The sequence below is a fragment of the Sapajus apella genome, unplaced genomic scaffold (assembly GCF_009761245.1).
Source record: "Sapajus apella isolate SASKATOON/1434 unplaced genomic scaffold, GSC_monkey_1.0 scaffold71, whole genome shotgun sequence".
NCBI classification, from domain to species: Eukaryota; Metazoa; Chordata; class Mammalia; order Primates; family Cebidae; genus Sapajus; species Sapajus apella.
The window spans coordinates 9,186,014-9,206,873 of NW_022437011.1; the positions used below are offsets into that span (position 1 = coordinate 9,186,014).

Consider the following 20,860-nt stretch of genomic DNA (forward strand, 5'->3'; position numbering starts at 1 on the left):
TTTTTTTTTTTTTTTTTTTTATGTCAAGTGAAGCAGTGGAAGTAGAGAAGGAACAAAGAAATCTGTAACTGGTTGTGATCAATTAGTTGTAAACACCACTGCACTCGGACCAGCCTCTAGTAAATTTTTCATTTCAGTTGTACTTTTTTTTTTGGAGACAGAGTTTTCACTCTTGTTGCCCAGGCTGGAGTGCAGTGGCACAATTTCTGCTCACTGCAGCCTCCATCTCTTGGGTTCAAGCGGTTCTCCTGCCTCAGCCTCCCAAGTAGCTGGGATTACAGGCATTCACCACCATGCTTGGCTAATTCTTTGGTATTTTTAGTAGAGATGGGGTTTCACCATGTTGTCCAGGCTGGTCTCGAACTCCTGACCTCAGGTGATCCACCAACCTTGGCCTCCCAAAGTGCTGGGATTACAGGCATGAGCCACCATGGCCCATTATTTGTCTCTCTTTACTGATAGTCTCTGTTTAGTGAGACATTCTGTGGTTCCTTTTAGTTTTTTCTACATGGTATGTTCTTTTAGCATATTTAATATACTTGATTTAAAACTCTTTGGCCAGGCACAGTGACACTTGGGAGGCCTATGTGGGCAGGTCACCTGAGGTCAGGGGTTCGAGACCAGCCTGGACAACATGGTGAAACCCCATCTCTACTAAAATAATACAAAAATTAGCTAGGTGTGGTGAGGGGCACCTATAATCTCAGCTACTTGGGAGGCTGAGACAGGAAAATTGCTTGGACCCAGGAGTCGGGGGTTGCAGTAAGCTGAGATCAAGTCACTGTACTCCAGCCTGAACAACACAGCAAGACTCTGTCTCAAAAATAAATAAATAGGCCAGGCATGGTGGCTCACACTTGTAATCCCAGCACTTTGGGAGGCTGAGGCAGGCAGATCACCTGAGGTCAGGAGTTCGAGACCAGCCTGGTCAACATGGTGAAAACCTGTCTCTACTAAAAGTTATAAAAATTAGCCAGGAGTAGTGGTGGACATCTGTAATCCCAGCTACTTAGGAGGCTGAGGCAGGAGAATCATTTGAACCTAGAGGCAGAGGTTGTGGCGAACTGAGATCGTGCCATTGCACTCCAGCCTGAGTGACAGAGTGAAACTCTGTCTCAAAAAAAAATGAAGTATTAGTCTAACGTCTGGGCTCCCTTTGGGATAGTTTCTATTTCTTTTTTGCCAGCATATGGGCCAAGTTTTTTCTTTGCATGCCTCATAACTTTTGTTGAAAATGACATTTTGGGCTGGGCACAATGGCTCACGCCTGTTATCCCAGCACTTTGGAAGGCTAAGGAGGAGGGATTATTTTAGGTCAGGAGTTCGAGACCAGCCTGGCCAACGTGGTGAAACCCTGCCTCTACTAAAAATACACAAAAAATTAGCTGGGTGTGGTGGCTCACGCCTGTAGTCCCAGCTACTCGAAGACTGAGGAAGGAGAATCACTTGAACTTGGGAGGTGGAGGTTGCAGTCAGCCGAGATTGAGCCACTGTACTTCATCCTGAGTGACAAAGCGAGACTCTGTCTCAAAAAAAAATATGACGTTTTGAATAATGTGTCAATTCTGTAAACTATATTCTTCCCAGGGATGTTGCCACGTATTGTAGTTGTCATTTTAGTGACTTTTCTGAAGGAGTTTAGTAATTTTTTTTTTTTTTTTGAGACAGAGTCTTGCTCTGTCGCCCAGGCTGGAGTGCAGTGGCGCAATCTTGGCTCACAACCTCTGCCTCCCGGGTTCAAGTGATTCTTCTGCCTCAGCCTCCCAGATAGCTGGAACTACAGGCGCACACCACTACGCCCAGCTAATTTTTGTATTTTTAGTAGAGACAGGTTTCACTGTATTGGCCACGCTGGTTTCAAACTCTGGACCTGGTGATTCACTCACCTCTGCTTCCTAAAGTGCTGGGATTACGGGTGTGAGCCACCATGCCCAGCCGAGTGTAGTAAAATTTAGGTTTTTTTGTGTGTGTTTGGCCATTGAAGTCTCTTCATTAGTTTAGTGGTCAGCTAGTGATTTGACAGGGATTTTTTAAAATGCCTTTAGGCAAAAAACAGTCCTCCCAGTCTTGACATACGGGTCCCATGTATGTGTTGAGGCACACCTTTAACAGCTCTGCCTTAGCCTTCACTTCCTGCACGGGCAGAGCCTGAAATTCAGCCAGAGGTGAAAACTTAGGGCCTTCCCAGGTCTTTGCTGAATATAGTGTCAGCACTGACATGCCCATGGCTTTCTAGGACTCCCAGAGTCCTAGCTTTTCAAAGCTCTCTCAGAGCATCTCCTTCACCGCCTTTCTTCCCAGGCTTTTTACTTTGCTGATTGTTTGCCCTGTTATTGCTAGTATATTTAACTGTTTTTGACAAATATGTGTGCTGCTGCCCCACCCCGCTTCCCATAGCAAACTCTTGAGCCAGTCCTTCAGGGATCCACCAGACAGGTCAAAACAACCAGAGTTCTTTGTTAATAATATTATATTGCTACCTCCAACATGTACCAAGAACGCAGGCTGTTGTCTTCAAGGCTTACCAAGCTGCAAATGGAGAGATGGCACCAGGGTAGTTCAAAATATCACAGAGGTCTTTTACCAGAATTGAACTTTTTTTCCCCCTTTTTTCTTTTGAGTCAGAGGCTCACTTTGTCGCCCAGGCTAGAGTGCAGTGGTTCAATCTCGCCTCATTGCAACCTCTTCCCAGGTTCAAGTGATTCTTCTGCCTTAGCCTCTCAAGTAGCTGGGACTACAGGCAGGTGCCACCATGCCCAGCTAATTTTTGTATTTTTAGTAGAGTTGGGATTTCACCATATTGGCCATGCTGGCCTCGAACTCCTGCCCTTGTGATCCACCCACCTCAGCCTCCCAAAGTGCTGGGATTCCAGGCGTGAGCCGCTGCACCCAGCCAAACTGTTTTTGTTTTTGTTTTTTCTTAAGCATTCCTTTCGAAGTTTATTGTTGTATTGGCAGTTCTTTTTAGTAGTTTTGTAGAGATGAGGGTCTCACTATATTGCCCATGCTGGTTTTGAACAGCTGGGTCTGGAGGCCCACCTCAGACTCCCTAAGTGCTGGGCCCTAGTGCATGTTTTAGAGTCAAGCTACCTTGACTTGAATTTCAACTCCACCATTTGCTAGTTGTGTAACCTGGTACCAGCTACTTAAGACTTAATTTCTTTGTCATGGAAATTAATTGGACCATAATGGCTGCATCCACAGGACTTTTGTGGGTATTAAATAGGTGATGATTGTAAGCCCCTTAAATGCAGTACCTTTGTTGCGTGTGTACTTTTTTTTTTTTTTTTTTTTTTTTTTGAGATGGAGTTTCACTCACGTTACCCAGGCTGGAGTGCAATGGCGCGATCTCGGCTCACCGCAACCTCCGCCTCCTGGGTTCAGGCAATTCTCCTGCCTCAGCCTCCTGAGTAACTGGGATTACAGGCATGCGCCACCATGCCCAGCTAATTTTTTGTATTTTTGGTAGAGACGAGGTTTCACCATGTTGACCAGGATGGTCTCGATCTCTTGACCTCGTGATCCACCCGCCTCGGCCTCCCAAAGTGCTGGGATTACAGGCTTGAGCCACCGCGCCCGGCCCGTGTGTACTTTTTAAGACAAATATATGCAGCTTTAGCAGTGCTTACTTTTGGGAAAAGGATTTGGAGTGAGGATTATGTCTGGTGGTAAGGAGGGAGTCCACTACCATTTTTGCTCATTTTCTTCTGTCACAGTTCAAAATGTATAGTTGAAAGACTGACTAGCATTGAAAGAACACACTCTGGGCATACATTCAGGAGAACTGAAAACATGCTCATATAAAAACTTGTACACAAATACTGATAACAGCATTATTAATAATAGCCAAAAAGTGGAAACAACCCAAATGTTCATTAATCAGAGTGGATAAACAAAGTGTGGATCTCCATACAGTGGAATATTGTTTGACAATAAAAAGGAATGAAATGCTGATTCATACTATAGAGACAGAAAGTAGACTAGTGGTTGCCTGCAGTTGGAGGGCTTGGGAAATGGAGAGTGACTACAGATGGGTACGGAGTTTCTTTTTGGGGTGGTGAAAATGTTCTGGAATTAGGTAGTTGTGGTGTTGTAAAAACCAGTGAATCAAACAGTTTAAAATGGTAAATTCTTTTTTGAGGTAAGGTCTTGCTCTGTTGCCCAAGCTGGAATGCAGTGGTGTGTGATCATGGTTCTCTGTAGTCTTGACCTTGGGCTCATATGATCCTCCCACCTCAGCCTCCTGAGTGTCTGGGACCACAGGCGTGCACCACTATATCTGGCCTTTTTTTTTTTTTTTTGGAGACTGAATCTCACTCTGTCACCCAGACTGGAGAGTGCAGTGGTGCAATCTTGGCTCACTGCAATCTTCGCCTCCTGGATTTAAGTGATTCTCCTCCCTCAACCTCCTGTGTAGTTGGAATTACAGGCATGTGCTACCACACCCGGCTAATTTTTATATTTTCTGTAGAGATGGGGTTTTGCCATGTTGACCAGGCTGAACTTGAACTCCTGACCTCAAGTGATCTGCTCACCTTGGCCTCCCAAAGTGCTGGGATTACAGGAACGAGCCACTGTGCCCGGTGTGAAAAGTAGGATTTTATGGGTATAAGTTGAGACAGGATACAAATTGGGAAAAATATTGCAAAGCCATTTTATATTGAGGTGTCTTTGTAACGTAATGATAGGTTCAGATGCAGATTTAAGCAAAGTTCCATCCAGTTGGGAGGTAGGATTGATCCCAGCTATTCATAGTGTTAGAGGATTAGCTAAAATATAATTTTTTTTTAAACAGTAAGCAGTTTGGTAGCCTGCCATATAATAATGAGTAATTTTCAGCCAGGCGCAGCGACTCATGCCTGTAATTCCAGCCCTTTGGGAGGCCAAGGCGGGCAGATCACTTGAGGTCAGGGGTTCGATGCCAGCCTGGCCAACATGGCGAAACCCTGTCTCTACTAAAAATGGAAAAAAATTAGCCAGGCATGGTGGGACACGCCTGTAATCCAAGCTACACAGGAGGCTGAGGCAGGAGAATATCTTGAACCCAGGAGGCAAAGGTTGCAGTGAGCAGAGATCGTGCCACTGCACTCTCTGTCTTAAAATAATAAAAATAGTTTTCTTATTTTCTTTAGAGGAACTAATAATTTAGTCAAAACTTGCTATCAAAATAGTTTTTCGTCCAAGGTTAATGATAAATTTAAAAAAACATATCCATTGTCTTTTTTTCTGTCTTGTCTGCTTTTATAGTGACTCAGTTTCCTAACAAATCATATTTTCTTTCTTCTGACACCCTAGCACATAACTCTGAGTCCGTTTCTGCCTTTCTTCTTTTGTTTGGTTGTATTGTTGTACAATACAGGGTCTTGCTCTGCCACCCAGGCTGGAGTGCAGTGGCACAATCTCAGCTCACTGCAATCTCCACCTCCCAGGCTCAGGAGAGCCTCCTACCTTGGCCTCCCAAGTAGCTGGGACTGCAGGCGTGCACCATTATACCATGCTTTGCCATGTTACCCAGGCTGGTCTCAAACTCCTGGGCTCAAGCGATCCACCCCCGCTGGCCTCCCAAAGTGCTGGGATTATAGGCATGAGCCACCACACCCAGCTTGTTTCTACCTGCCTGCCTGCCTGCCTTTCTTTCCTTTTTTCTTCTCTTTTTTTTTTTTTTTAAAGACAGAGCCTTGCTCTCTCGCCCAGGCTGAAGTGCAGTGGCGTGATCTTGCCTCTGTAACCTCTGCCTCCTGTGTAGCTGGGATTACAGGCGTGCACCACCACGTCTAGCTAGTTTTTTGTATTTGTAGTAGAGATGGCATTTCTCTGTATTGCCCAGGTAACGAACTCCTTGGCTCAAGTGATCCGCCTGCTTTGGCCTCCCAAGATGCTGGAATTACAGGAGTGAGCCAAGACATACATACTACAACTAGGGCTGAAGTTCCTTAGTAATTTTTAGTTGAGGACCTCTCAACAATTAAAATTTTCACCCCTATGATCTTATTGTTAGTATCTCATGTTTGTCATATTATGTAAACAGCTATGGATTTTACATTTATGTTCTTTTAAGGATAAGTCCGTAAAATTAATTTAAAGGGCCAGGCAACACACATAGAGCTAGTCTTTTCCTGAAACTTATCCCAAAGGGGAAAAAAATACACATATATTTCCAGTAGGAGATTTTAGATTTAGTGTTTTACTTTATTATGATAAATTTGAAGTAAGCAGACCTCAATAGCCCTTTCTTTGGCACAAGTCACAATACTCCTTGAGTTTAGGTACAGGTAAATTGTTATGTAAACTGCTTTTAGTGATTTCAAACTTAATGAATTGGAATATTTAGAATGTGAAACCTTGCTTTTCAAATTTTCAGTCTGCAATGTATCAATTAAGTTAGATCATGTTATGAGCTATTGAGTAGTATAAGACATCAGACCTGTATTTGATACCACTTTTACTCAGATGAAAAGATATTGGGCCAGGCACAGTAGCTCATGTCTGTAATCCCAGCACTTTGGGAGGCCGAGGCAGGTGGATCATTTGAGGTCACGGGTTCAAGAACAGCCTGGCCAATGTGGTGAAATCCTGTTTCTACTAAAAATACAAAAATTAGTTGGGTAGTAGTGGCATGTGCCTGTAACAATACCAGCTACTCAGGAGGCTGAGACAGGAGAATCGCTTGAGCCTGGGAGGCAGAGGTTGTGATGAGCTGAGATCCTGCCACTGCACTCCACTCTGGGCAACAGAGTCAGACCCTGTCTCAAAAAAAAAGATATTAGATGCCTGAAACTCACAGTACAGTGAGGAAATCCAGACATGGAAGAACTTGACATGGACCTAGAGAAAAAGCAGACAGAGAATGGGCTATGAAAGAGAGATCCAAAGCTATACCTGAGGAACCTAAGACGTTATTAAAAATCTGTTTTCACTTTCAATCCCTGGACTTTTTGAAGTCAGTTTTAAAAAATGGAATTTGCTTTTCATCATTTTGTCACTTGATGACTCAGTCTTCTAGACTATGCTTGTTTTTTTGTGGCTGTTTTGAGATAGAGTCTCACTCTATTGCCCAGGCTGGAGTGCAGTGTGATCTCAGCTCACTGCAACCTCCACCTCCTGGGTTCAAGTGATTCTCCCACCTCAGCCTCCTGAGTAGCTAGCTGGAACTATAGGCATGCGCCACTGCGACTGGCTAATTTTTTTGTATTTTTAATAGAGACAGGGCTTCACCACGTTGGTCAGGCTGGTCTCAAACTCCTGATCTGAAATGATCTGCCTGCTTTGGCCTCCCAAAGTGCTGGGAATACAGGTGTGAGCCACTGTGCCCAGCCGACCATGCTTGTTTTATAAAGCAAGCGATATGTAACATAAAATATAAATTGGATGGTTTGGAGAGTCCATGTAAGCAACTGATGGACTTTGTTTACTGTTACCGGAAAACATTAAATAAAAAAGACAAAACTATAACTCAAGACGGTTGCAGGTGGGCAAAAAAAAAAAAGAAAAAAGAAAACATTAGATGTGGCTGGGTACAGTGTTGCACTCCTGTAATCCCAGCACTTTGGGAGGCCGAGGCGGGCAGGTCCTCTGAGGTTAGTTCAAGACCAGCCTGGCCAACGTGGTGAAACCCTGTCTCTACTAAAAATACAAAAAAATTAGCTGGGCATGGTAGCACGTACCTATAATCCCAGATTCACCCATGCTGAGGTGGGAGAATCACTTGAACCCAGGCAGTGAAGGTTGCAGTGAGCCAAGATCATGCCACTGCACTCCAGCCTGGGCGACAGAGTGAAACTCCATCTCAAAAGGAAAAAACAAAAAAAACAAAAAAGAAAACATTAAATGCTTTAGGCTCTCCTCAGCTATTTCTTAAACATTAAAATCATTTGGGGAAAAAATGAAGCTTTCCAATTGCTCAACTTACTATGTATACTTAATGTATCATCTACCTCTAACACCTGTTCATGATGCCTGCTAATAATAAACAGGTGCTTACTAAGAACTGAAAGGATCAGCTGGGCCTGGTGGCTTATGCATGTAATGCCAGCACTTTGAGAGGCTGAGGTGGGAGGATCACTTGAGCCCAGAAATTTGAGACCAGCCTGGGTAACACAGACCTTGTTTCTACAAAAAATTTAAAAAATTCAGCCAGGTGCGATGGTGCACACCTATAGTCCCAGCTACTTGGGAGGCTGAGGCAAGAGATGGAGGCCGTAGTGAGCCACAGTCATACTACTGCACTCCAGCCTGGATGACGGAGCGTAACCTTGTCTCAAAAAGAGGAAAACCTGAATGAATAAATTAACTGTAGTATTGTTCTTTTAAGGTTAAAAACGACAACTAACATCAACCATGAAAGATCCAAGTCGCAGCAGTACTAGCCCAAGCATCATCAATGAAGATGTGATTATTAACGGTCATTCTCATGAAGATGACAATCCATTTGCAGAGTACATGTGGATGGAAAATGAAGAAGAATTCAACAGACAAGTTAGTTTTTTGTACAAACATGTTATTTTTTATATTCCATTCCAGCCCTCAATATGATTGTACTTGTCCCTGAAGTGTTTATCTTGTCCTTTATGTATGAAATACGTAGATTGATGTGCTACCACTCCTATTTATTTGGCTGCTGATTACCACCAGGCTTAACTGCTTACAGAAATAACCTGGGGAACTTGAATCAGGAGGACGAGGGTGGAGCCTGGGAAACTTCTGCAAAGCTCTGAGATGGTTCCAATGAGCAATCAGATTTGGAAACCACTGCCTTACGCCAGTCAGATTGCTGTGTTACCATGAAAGTCAAGAGAATTCAGGAGTCAGGAGAAGACAGGCAGATTTAGGATCCAGAATTATGCTGTTTTTCACCTGTAGTCCTTGATGTGATCAGCCTGAAAAATTTGATACCACTCTTCTGTTTAGAGAACTGTCATGCATTGATAAACGTTGTCTTTTATTCCCATATGTCTGGAATCTGTTCCCATCTTCTAATTCCTCACCTAATCGTGGCTTTAATAACCAGTAGCCAGCTTGACTTTTCCACATCCGGTGATGGATATTCAAGAGTAAAACACTTTAGTCTTATTTTTGTGAGGATCAGTTGAGTGTTTGATTTTTTTTTTTTTGTTTTTAATTACTCATTCTCTGACTCTGCCCCTTAGTTGTTTTGTTTTATTCATTTTGGGGTTGGATTATGGTTTGTATAATTTTAAAGTATCACAGGTAATTCTGATATGCATTCCTTGAAGAGAGCGTCTCTTTTTACTTCTTCCCTGCCACCCTCAATGGAAAAAAGAATGTTCTTTAATAAAAGTAAAAATATAGAAAAACCCTAAACAGATCCTCACAGGTCATTATGGTAAGCATTTTTTTTCCCTTAGCACAGAAGCAGAAAAGAAAGTATGACCTTGTGCTTTTAAATGGTTTAGTTCAAGATATTTTAAGCCATTCCTAGTGATATATATCGTGTTACAAATTATACTTTATTATAAATAATTACTACAAATTATTCTTTATTATAAATCTAGATAGAAGAGGAGTTATGGGAAGAAGAATTTATTGAACGCTGTTTCCAAGAAATGCTGGAAGAGGAAGAAGAGCATGAATGGTTTATTCCAGCTCGAGATCTCCCACAAACTATGGACCAAATCCAAGACCAGTTTAATGACCTTGTTATCAGTGACGGCTCTTCTCTGGAAGATCTTGTGGTAAAAAGTTACTTTTCATCTTTTTTAAATGTAGTGCATCTTTTGCATAAGTCGAAAAGCCAGCTGCCGTCTATTTAAGAATTCTGCATCTCTCTTCCCCTTCAGAAATTATGCTGCTTCTGGCCGGGCATGGTGGCTCATGCCTGTAATCCAGCACACTTTGGGAGGCCGAGGCGAACGATCACTTGAGGTCAGGAGTTTAAACCAGCCTGGCCAACATGACAAAATGCCATCTGTACTAAAAATACAAAAATTGGGCACAGTGGCTAATGCTTATAATTCCTGCACTTTGGGAGGCCGAGGTGGGTGGATCACCTGAGGTTGGGAGTTCAAGACCAGCCTGGCCGACATGGTGAAACCCCATCTCTACTGAAAACATAAAAATTAGGTGGGTGTGATGGCACATGCCTATAATCCCAGCTACTTGAGAAGCTGAGGCAGGAGAATCGCTTGAACCTGGGAGGCGGAGATTTCAGTGAACAGAGATCAAACTATTGCACTGCAGCCTAGGCAACAGAGTGAGAGTCTGATTCAACCAAAAAAAAAAAAAAAAAAAAGCTGGCGAGGTGGCTCACGCCTGTAATCCCAGCACTTTGGGAAGCCGAGGCAGGTGGATCATGAAGTCAGGAGTTTGAAACCATCCTGGCCAACACGGTGAAACCAACCCCATCTCTACTGAAAAATTAGCTGGGTTTGGTGGTGTGTGCCTGTAATCCCAGCTACTCAGGAGGCTCAGGCAAGAAAAGCACTTGAACTGGGAGGCATAGATTGCAATGAGCTAAGATCGTGTCATTGCACTCCAGCATGGGCAGCAGAGCTAGACTCTGTCTCAAAAAAAGAAAAAGAAATTCTGCTGCTTTTTTTCAATGAAAGCAGAGTCTCATGATGTGGAGTGACTTCTGGCAACACTGTGGAGCTAGTCTTAGACTTCTAGCCCCTGCTTTTAGTCCTGATGTTGCCCTAGGGTATTTAAATGTCCTAAAGAATTAATAATTTTAAAACACAGTATTACCATGTTACTTGCCTATATAAAAATAGCTTGATGGAGAAGTTTTGCTCTTCAGTCTTGTCTTGGCTGGGCACGGTGGCTCACGCCTGTAATCCCAGCACTTTGGGAGGCCGAGGCCGGCAGCTCATGAGGTCAGGAGTTCAAGACCAGTCTGACCAACATGGTGAAACCCCATCTCCACTAAAAATACAAAAATTAGCAGGGCATGGTGGTACATGCCTGTAATCCAAGCTACTCTCCTACTGAAGCAGGAGAATTGCTTGAACCCAGGAGATGGAGGAGGTTATGGTGGAACATGCCATTGCACTCCAGCCTGGGTGACGGAGTAAGACTCCATCTCAAAAAAAAAAAAAAAAAAAAAAACTTAAACATTCAGTGAAATATGCAAATTTTTATCTGAAAGGTAAAAATTTCAGAGATCTTTTCCTGACCCAGGGTTTCATTGAGGTACCCAGTTTGTTTGGAACTGTGGTTTAATAAAGAATTTTACAAGCTCTTGGCAGAAAAGAGACACAAACCTAGATTTGCATTTTTTTGTTATTCTTAGTGTCTCATTGCTAATGATATAAAAAGTTTTCTTTGGGAATTGTGATAACTAAATATCACCACTAGAGTAGAACTGGTAGGGTCCACTGAACTAATCTGTACCCCGTAATTACCTATGAAGCAATAAATACAAAAATCAGTTCTTTAGTTGCATCCCAACATGCTCAGTTGTCTGGGCATGTTGATTTTTTTAAAAATTTTTTTAAAGATGGGGTTTCACCATGTTGGTCAGGCTGGTCTTGAACTCCCTACCTCAGGTGATCTGCCCGCCTTGGCCTCCAAAGTGCTTGGATTACAGGTGTGAGCCACCGCGCCCGGCCTGATTTTTAAAAAATACTCCAGAAGGACCGGGCGCGGTGGATCACAAGGTCAAGAGATCGAGACCATCCTGGTCAACATGGTGAAACCCCATCTCTACTAAAAATACAAAAAATCAGCTGGGCATGGTGGCACATGCCTGTAATCCCAGCTACTCAGGAGGCTGAGGCAGGAGAATTGCCTGAACCCAGGAGGCGGAGGCTGCGGTGAGCCAAGATCGCGCCATTGCACTCTAGCCTGGGTAACAAGAATGAAACTCCGTCTCAAAAAAAAAAATACGCCAGAAGATTTATTATATAGCCAACCTGCCTGAATTGGGCATTTTGAAACCATTCTTCTAAAGGATGGTGTAGAGAACACTGACATTTACATTGTGGTATAGCCTTTGTTACAGTAAGCGATGATAACCCATTTGAGTAGCTGTATGATCTGAACAGTCTGTGGGGGTATGATTACTTATGGCCACATAAGTCACCGTAAATAATCCCAGTTGCCCTGTAATGTATAACTTTAATCTGGACCCCATATAATTCCATAGTACAGAAGCTGATTTGTTTTTCTCAGTCTATATGATATTACTTTGTTTCATTCTTATTCTTCTGTCACTCTGAAAAGATTGTTCATTTAAGAAGATTATGTTGTGGTGGCTCATGCCTGTAATCCCAGCACTTTGGGAGGCCAAAATGGGAGGATCACTTTGGCTCAGGAGTTTGAGACCAGCCTGGGCAACATAAGGAGACCCTGTCTCTACAAAAAGTTTAAGTTAGCTGGGTGTGGTGTCACAGGCCTGTGGTCCCAGGTACTAGGGAGGCAGAGGCTAGAGGATAGCTTGAGCCCAGGAGGTTGATGCTACAGTGAGCTGCAATTATGACATTGCACTCCAGAATGGGCAACCAAACGAGTTCCTGTCTCAAAAAAGAGAAAGAAGAATGCTGTTTTTTTCCTTAAACTTCACACTTCTAAAGTGTAGATACAGTATTTCCCTTGGAGGAAGGGAGCATATATCCTGTCCAAAGAAACTGTGTGTATAAATTACAAAACTAAAATTATTTCTCCAACATCACATTTAATACTATGCGTTAGTCTTTAAGTGATCTAGGGTCAAATTCATTGTAAAAGCCTGCTAGCATACTTACATTTCAGGCCCTGGAACCTGCCCTCATTTCTTTTTATTTTTATCAACTTGCAATCTAAAATATCGCAGAGGAAAATTTCTAGCTGTTCTTCCTAGATGCTGACAAGTCTGCTTAGGAGAGTAAAGATTTAGCGACATAGCATAACATTGGTACAAGTCTCTAAGACTCAGACTTTGCCCCCCCTCGCCCCCTTTTTTTTTTATCTGATGCAAAAAAAAATGGAATCCCAGAGAAAAGTGACTTATCTGAATTTACGTAGAAGTTAGGGGTAGAGCTGGGATTTTGGACTTAGGTCTTGTTTGCCATGTAGTTTTCTTTGCCTATTATTTGCCATGCTTCCTATGGGAATTAGAAGACGGCAATTGTCGAAAAACAACTCCATATTTTTAGTGGGGATTCTAAAGTAAAATTAATCCATCAACAATTCTCCACTAACTTTAATCATAATTTCAACACTTGTTTAGCATGTTTCCTTGGTATTTGGTGTTTAAAGAAAGCTACATACCATAATTCAGTTAACAGAATTCCTTCTTCAGTGCTATTCCTTTAATTTATATGAAGTTACTGGATTTCTGATTACACTTAAGCAAACTGAATTTCAATTCCTACTTTCTCTTTAGAAAATTGATATAATTTGATATGATATATAGGTTACATCTGGTTCCTCCTTTTTGGGGTTAAGTGTAGTCTTACAGTTCTTTTTTTTTTTGAGACGGAGTTTCGCTCTTGTTACCCAGGCTGGAGTGCAATGGCGCGATCTCGGCTCACCGCAACCTCCGCCTCCTGGGTTCAGGCAATTCTCCTGCCTCAGCCTCCCGAGTAGCTGGGATTACAGGCACATGCCACCATGCCCAGCTGAATTTTTGTATTTTTAGTAGAGACGGGGTTTCACCATGCTGACCAGGATGGTCTCGATCTCTTGACCTCGTGATCCACCCACCTCGGCCTCCCAAAGTGCTGGGATTACAGGCGTGAGCCACCGCGCCCGGCCAGTCTTACAGTTCTTTTGTCTTACTTTTTGAAAGGTGTTTTTGCATAAGGATCTAGGTTGAATGAGTATCTGAAACTGTTAATGAACTTGCTTTTTTATATACTTATTTTCCAGGTCAAGAGCAATCTGAATCCAAATGCAAAGGAGTTTGTTCCTGGGGTGAAGTACTAAAATATTTGAGTAGACGGGGCCCTCTTTTGGTGGATGTAGCACAATTTCCACACTGTGAAGGCAGTATTAGAAGACTTAATTGTAAAAGCTCTCTCTTGTCACTGTGTTACACTTATGCATTGCCAAAGTTTTTGTTAGTCTTGCATGCTTAATAAAAGTGCTGAGACTGTTATTAAGTAAAAAGCTGTCAAACATTTACTGAAAATAGAATTGGCCCCATGGCTTCATGTGGAGACAGCAAGGAAAGAAGCACCAGTCAAGTTGTGAACAAGCACCAAATTAAAAGACCTAAACCTTACTAAATTGTCTTTTTTTCAGGCTAAACTGGTCCCTTAGTGTTAACTAACACTTGTGTCTAAATTTTAAAATCAGTAAATTTGAGTTCCAACTGTTAAGCATATTTGAGATAATTTGTTATAGACAGGTGTGTCATATTACTGAGGCTACAAGTTAGTTAGCAGATGAGTACCAGTCCAGGTTTTTCTGATATGTTATTGTGTTTGAAATATTGAGTTCTGGCCGGGCGCGGTGGCTCAAGCCTGTAATCCCAGCACTTTGGGAGGCCGAGGCGGGTGGATCACGAGGTCAAGAGATCGAGACCATCCTGGTCAACATGGTGAAACCCCGTCTCTACTAAAAATACAAAAATTCAGCTGGGCATGGTGGCGTGTGCCTGTAATCCCAGCTACTCAGGAGGCTGAGGCAGGAGAATTGCCTGAACCCAGGAGGCGGAGGTTGCGGTGAGCCGAGATCGCGCCATTGCACTCCAGCCTGGGCAACAAGAGCGAAACTCCGTCTCAAAAAAAAAAAAAAGAAATATTGAGTTCTAATGTTACATCTGAGGAAGTATATAATTTGAGAATTGTAACTTCTAAGGGATTCATTGCATCATAGCTATGCCTGTGTGGAGTCTAACATATGACCAATACCAACCCATAATCCAGCTGAACAAAGATACTGTAACATTATGATTTGAGTGGTGCTTTTCCTTGCTTTGTTAACCATCACAAGAGTCTGCAGCACAACTTTTCTTTTAACAAAGCTAGAACAGTTTTGGCTTCTTAAACTTCATATTTGGGTAGGTTAAGCTGCCATACGTGTTCAGTGTGAATAGTGTTTAAGTTGAAAATATTGTAAAAAAATTATATTTTTTCAAAAATATTTAAAAAAATAAATAATAGTAGAACTGAGCAGATGGTTGTGTTTATTGGTGCTGGAATGTACTGTAGTGGTGTTACTTTAGTATGGGCCCAGTGCCTCAGGACTACCTTGCTGGCAGAAATGCTAAGCAATCAGACTTTGTTAGATTCCAACTAACAGATATGTTGCTGTGCAGTAGAATAACTCCATTGCCCATCCTTGCTTCTTAATCACTTCAGGCTGCAGTGTCAGGGGAATCCTAGACAGCCATGTAAGAAACTTTATGACTGACCAATATGATGGTGACCTTACTTTAATAGAACCTCCATTGCCTTTTGTTTTTCACAAGGGCTCTTCTTGAGCTTATGAGGTTGAAAAAGATTAAGAAAGCCATGTAGTCATTTCTGACTCACATTCTTCTGGGAGAGGGGTTCTTTGGTGTGTGCACCTGTGTCCCACTGTGTGGGGTTTTTTGGGGGGGGGGTTTGTTTGTTTTGAAGACGGAGTCTCGCTCTGTTGATCAGGCTAGAGTACAGTGGCGCCATCTCAGTTCATTGCAACCTTCACCTCCCAGGTTCAAGCGGTTCTCCTGCCTCAGCCTCTCTAGTAGCTGGGATTACAGGTGCACGCCACTACGCCTAGCTAATTTTTGTATTTTTTTGGTAGAGACGGGATTTTGCCATGTTGGCCAGGTTGGTCTCGAACTCCTGACCTCAGGTGATCTCTCACAAGAATAAAGATTCTCAAATGTAGCTTTTGTTGTGGAAAAATTTTAGAAAAGGGGGCTCTAGCCAGACTTCGTGGATTTGAATCCTGTGATCATGGCCATGTTACTTAACCCTTCTGTGCCTTCCTTTCCACATCTCTAAAATGGCAGTAATTGTCTCTGGATTATGTGAGTAGTTAATACATATAAGCATTTAAGACAGTCTCTGGCACATAGAAAGTCCTGTTTTAAGTGTTGTTATTTTTACTGTGAGGAGTCATTTACACTAACCTCTCTTTTTGGGAACTTTTCTTGTCTGTCTGAGGGAACATGCATGTTGAAACCATGTCAGTGTTTAACTAGAGTCAGGCATCTGCATTCAGATAGTGACAGAAGGTTTCTGAGCATCAGCTGCCCATGCATTATGAAGCCCTAAGGACAAATGATCACCTCATCAGGGCCTGTACGGGCATCGTTTTAGGATAAAGGCATCCTGTTTTAGAGGGTTTTAATTTTATGATGTTATTGAAATAAGGTGCAGTGTATATGAGAGGATTTTTCCTGTTCTTGTGCTGTACTTCTCAACCTTTTCCATGTTACATATCAAAGTGATACTTGTTTAGCATACTGGAGTACAAGAATGAGGTTGCCTGTGGCTGGAGTTCTTGGCTCAAGGACTCCAGTTGGCCCACATTTTGCCCAGGTGTATGGAAGGCTAGAGGATCTGCATTTCAGCATACTTGTAACCTCTTAGTGGCCCATACCAGTTGAGAAGCTCTGCTCTTACTATGAAATGGCAAAGGAATTCCATCCAAAATCCATATATTGACTTTTTACCCAGTTTACCTTCTCTTTGAGGACATTCAAACAGGTTACAAGAAAGGAAACTGAGTAGTTTGGTTTTAGCATAAGAATGTTTTGGTTATTCAGCCCTCTCACAAAAACTATAGGCACATCCTACCTTTCCTGGAAGTCATTTTTTAGACCTTGGTGCACACAGATGCAGTTTCTGTATTTTCTGGAGTGTCTTCTGGAATTGGAAACTGATCTTTTGAACTTGAAGAAAATCCTTTGAAGACTGGACAGATAGGAATGTATTTCAGAAAAGCAGTTCTTTTTACTATGCCCATCCCAATGGGGAAATCGTAGCTCTTGAGGCTGGAAGACGTGTCACTGTTGGCATGAGCCCCAGCTTTCCACTGTGTCAGACCACGCTCCTCTGGGCTCCCTGGAAGAGGACAGTGGGGTCATTTACCAGGGCCAGCAACCCTCAGCTGCCTCTACTTCCCATAACCAAGTCCTAAGGCAGACTTCTGGAATCAAATATCTTCCTTAACTATCATCTGGTCCTAAAAAGCAGCTGTATCGTTTCTGAGCTCCTAACTTGGCCAGAGCTCTAAGGAACACTAAAGGCTACTAGTTATAATTAGTGTTTATTATGTAACTACACTGTGCCAGGCTCTGTGCTAAGTGCTTAAATTTCATTATCTTGTTTCTTCAAAACATACCCCTGGGAGGTGTATAGGCACCATTATACAAAATTTTAAGACGAAGAAACGGAAAAAAGGTTAAGTAATTGTCAACCCAAATCTGTGTGTGGCTAATGTGTGTTAGGCCCATGGGGACCAAATTGGGCCCAGATTGTGTTCTGGGGGTAAGGGAGGCATATTTTGAAACACTATAATCAGTATTAATATTTAGTATTATGATTCCGTATGTGAAAAATAAACTCATTTTTACGATACAAACTTCAGAAAGTGAAGCTAAATAAAATCTTTGATGGAGGTGGGAATATGCCAAATTTTATTTTTATATATATACACACATATATATACATAGATATACACACACACACACACACACACACATATATATATATAATTTTTTCTTTTTTTTGAGACAGAGTCTTGCTCTGTCGCCCAGGCTGGAGTGCAGTGGCTTGATCTCAGCTCACTGCAACCTCCACCTCCCAGGTTCAAGCAATTCTCCTGCCTCAGCCTCCCGAGTAACTGGGGTTACAGGCACATGCCACCACACCGGCTTATTACTGTATTTTTAATAGAGATGGGGTTTCACCATGTTGGCCAGACACTAGTCTCAAACTCCTGACCTCAAGTGATCCACCCACCTTGGTCTCCCAAAGTCCTGGGATTACAGGCATGAGCCATTACACCCGGGGGCCAATAATTTTTACAACTAGGAATTCTTCAGGTCGGGGAGGGGCACATGAGATCTCAGGTTTTCATAAGAGGGCTGGGATCGACAAAGACTGAAATACTGTAAATATAGCAGAAGGAGTGGAGATGTCTACTTGCTGGCACCCCAGGCCGAGAACAACCCCATGAGTAACACAAACCAACTCATGTTCCAGAATCTCACAGGAGAGGGCACCGAGGGAAGGTGGAGTCCTCCACCTTCCTGGAAGAGACTACCTGGAAGAGACACTTTGACTGGGCTTGGCTGTACAAAAGGCACACACAGGTGGGCAGAGTAGAGTGGGATGGGTCACATAGGACTATATTCCTGGCATCTGATTACCTTACACCACTGCCAAAACACACATGGGCAGCCAGCCCAGAGCTTTCTCTAGCCAACCAGTCAGCCTGCCCACTACAACCCGACCTTCAGTGCCTTCTCTACTTCTCCAAGCCCTCTTCTTTTTCCTAGGCCTTACCTCCTCTCCCTCATCAGGAAACCCTGCCAATAACTCCAGCCCAGCTTCACTGGCTTCGTTGCGCACTTAAATCCAGTTTTACCACCTACCTATCTTGTGCCAGGAGCTCCTCTAAACAAATTGTTAATGACTTACACTTTTTGGAATATCCTCTTCAGTGTCTGATTCCAGGCTAAGCTGGTAAGCTCTGGCAGCATTTGCTGAACTAAATGGACTGCCCTCTATTAGTTTGGCTATGGATAGGTAAAGAGAAAGGGCAAATGCAAAGTGGCCCATCCCCAACAGGAAGTTAAGGACTGAGAAAGGCTTTTGCTATTCCATGGTTAAGGATGGGGTTTTGAAACAGCTAGACCTTGGTATGAATCCAGGTTGTGTGACCTTAGGCAAGTGACTTAACCTCCTTGAGCTTTAGGTTCCTCAGTGTACACTGCTGAGCTTATGTGGCATGACACACAGGGTGATTCCTGGCAGGGACGGTTATGATGCTCAGATGAATTGAAAGGTGGGGTGTGAGGGACTCAAGCAGTTCTGCAGCTGTCTTTAAAGAAGACTGGATAGCTCAGTCTAGCTACCCAAGTCACAAAGAAGCCTCTTTATATACAGGCACCTCTACCCAGATGCTCTCCATCTCCTCATATTCCCTAGGCATTGAGGCTGCCACTTGACTGTCTCAGGGCCATAGGATGGTCTGTTCCAGCCCCCAGTTCAGCATCCTTTAAATGAGGAGGGGTGAGTACCATGTTCAAATACCCACCCATCCACCCACAGGACAGCAGCTACCAAGAGCACCCTCCTTTGATTCTGCCTAAAATCCTTTGGGGAACCCTGGCCCTCCTCTGTCCTTCCCACTTTGGGAGAGGGAGGCTGAGGCAGGCAGATCACCTGAGGTCGGGAGTTCGAGACCAGCCTGACCAACATGGAGCAACCCTGTCTCTACTAAAAATACAAAACTAGCCAGGTGTGGTGGCACATGCCTGTAATCCCAGCCACTCGGGAGGCTGAGATGGGAGAATGGCTTGAGCCCGAGAGGCGGAGGTTGCTGTGAGCTAAGATAGCACCATTGCACTCCAGCCTGAGCAACAAGAGCGAAACTCCATCAAAAGTGTATGTGTATATATGTATGTATGTGTGTGTGTGTGTATATATATATACACACATACACACACACACACACACACACACACACACGAGGAGAGAGAGAGAAGAGGCCAGTTGTGGTGGCTCCCACCTATAATCCCAGTACTTTGGGATGCTGAGGCTGGAGGATCACTTGAGCCAGGAGTTTGAGACCAACCTTGGCAATAAAGTGAGACCCCATCTCTACAAAAAATTTAAAACTTAGCTGGGAGGCCGGGCGTGGTGGCTCAAGCCTGTAATCCCAGCACTTTGGGAGGCCAAGGCGGGTGGATCACGAGGTCAAGAGATCGAGACCATCCTGGTCAACATGGTGAAACCCCGTCTCTACTAAAAATACAAAAAATTAGCTGGGCATGGTGGTGCGTGCCTGTAATCCCAGCTACTCAGGAGGCTGAGGCAGGAGAATTGCCTGAACCCAGGAGGCGGAGGTTGCGGTGAGCTGAGATCGCGCCATTGCACTCCAGCCTGGGTAACATGAGTGAAACTCCGTCACAAAAAAAAAAAAAAAACTTAGCTGGGCATGGTGGCATGCACCAGTAGTCCCAACTACTTGGGAGGCTAAGGCAGGAGGAGCTTAAGCCCAGGAGTTTGAGGCTGTAGTGAGCTATGATTGTGCCACTGCACTCCAGTATGGGTGACAGACTGAGACCCTGTCTCAATTAAAATATGTATCCCAGATTTGTGATGTTTTAATTTTGTGACTATGACTTCGTGGTCATAGTTTTTGAGGATGAAGTAAGACACTTTGCTCTGCCTGACCTATAGTAGATGCTTGGTAAGTGTTAACTGTTTGTTATCAGAGCACTGGTGACATTTATTTTATACATTTACTGGCACCTTTATGTGGGCCCCACAAAGTATCCTCTATCTTTGCAAAAAGCTCTGGTACCAGAGGGAAATGGTGGCTCTTCTAGTCGCCATTGTGACATATTTGGAGTGGATGGATTTTGCTAATAAACTGATGCTGCATTTATCTCTGTCCTGCTCTTAAGAAAGCAAATATACCCCTCAGCCCGGTGGCTGTTAGAAAATAGATGTCAGGCACAGTGGCTCACGCCTGTAATCCCAGCACTTTGGAAGGCCAAGCCGGGCGGATCACCTGAGGTTGGAAGTTCAAGACCAGCCTGACCAACATGGTGAAACCCCATCTCTACTAAAAATACAAAATTAGCAGGGCATGGTGGCACATGCCTGTAATCCCAGCTACACAGGAGTCTGAGGCAGGAGAATCGCTTGAACCCAGGAGGCAGAGGTTGCAGTGACCAAGATTGCACCATTGTAGTCCAGCCTGGGCAACAAGAGCGAAACTCCATCTCAAAAAAAAAAAAAAAAAAAAAAAA

At 43.4% G+C, this 20,860-nt stretch overlaps 2 protein-coding genes across 9 annotated transcripts in view; one reads left to right on the top strand and one right to left on the bottom strand.

The window, feature by feature from the left end:
* PAIP2 (poly(A) binding protein interacting protein 2) overlaps window positions 1–14,161 on the top strand; it is a 28,313-nt gene extending 14,152 nt beyond the window's left edge. Inside the window, exons 2-4 of the mRNA XM_032250542.1 lie at window positions 8,312–8,475; window positions 9,513–9,692; window positions 13,807–14,161. Coding sequence (XP_032106433.1) covers window positions 8,338–8,475; window positions 9,513–9,692; window positions 13,807–13,863 — 375 coding nt within the window. The 5' untranslated portion in view covers window positions 8,312–8,337 and the 3' untranslated portion in view covers window positions 13,864–14,161. The remainder of the gene's footprint in view (window positions 1–8,311; window positions 8,476–9,512; window positions 9,693–13,806) is intronic.
* SLC23A1 (solute carrier family 23 member 1) overlaps window positions 8,469–20,860 on the bottom strand; it is a 21,480-nt gene continuing 9,088 nt past the window's right edge. For 4 of the 8 annotated variants that reach the window (XM_032250539.1, XM_032250537.1, XM_032250536.1 and 1 more), the window contains one exon: window positions 16,515–16,937. In XM_032250539.1, coding sequence (XP_032106430.1) covers window positions 16,690–16,937 — 248 coding nt within the window. In that variant the 3' untranslated portion in view covers window positions 16,515–16,689. Of the gene's footprint in view, window positions 8,877–12,611; window positions 13,041–14,676; window positions 15,263–16,514; window positions 16,938–20,860 lie in introns of those variants that run through there. The other 4 variants (XM_032250533.1, XM_032250538.1, XM_032250535.1 and 1 more) reach the window with 3 other exon arrangements.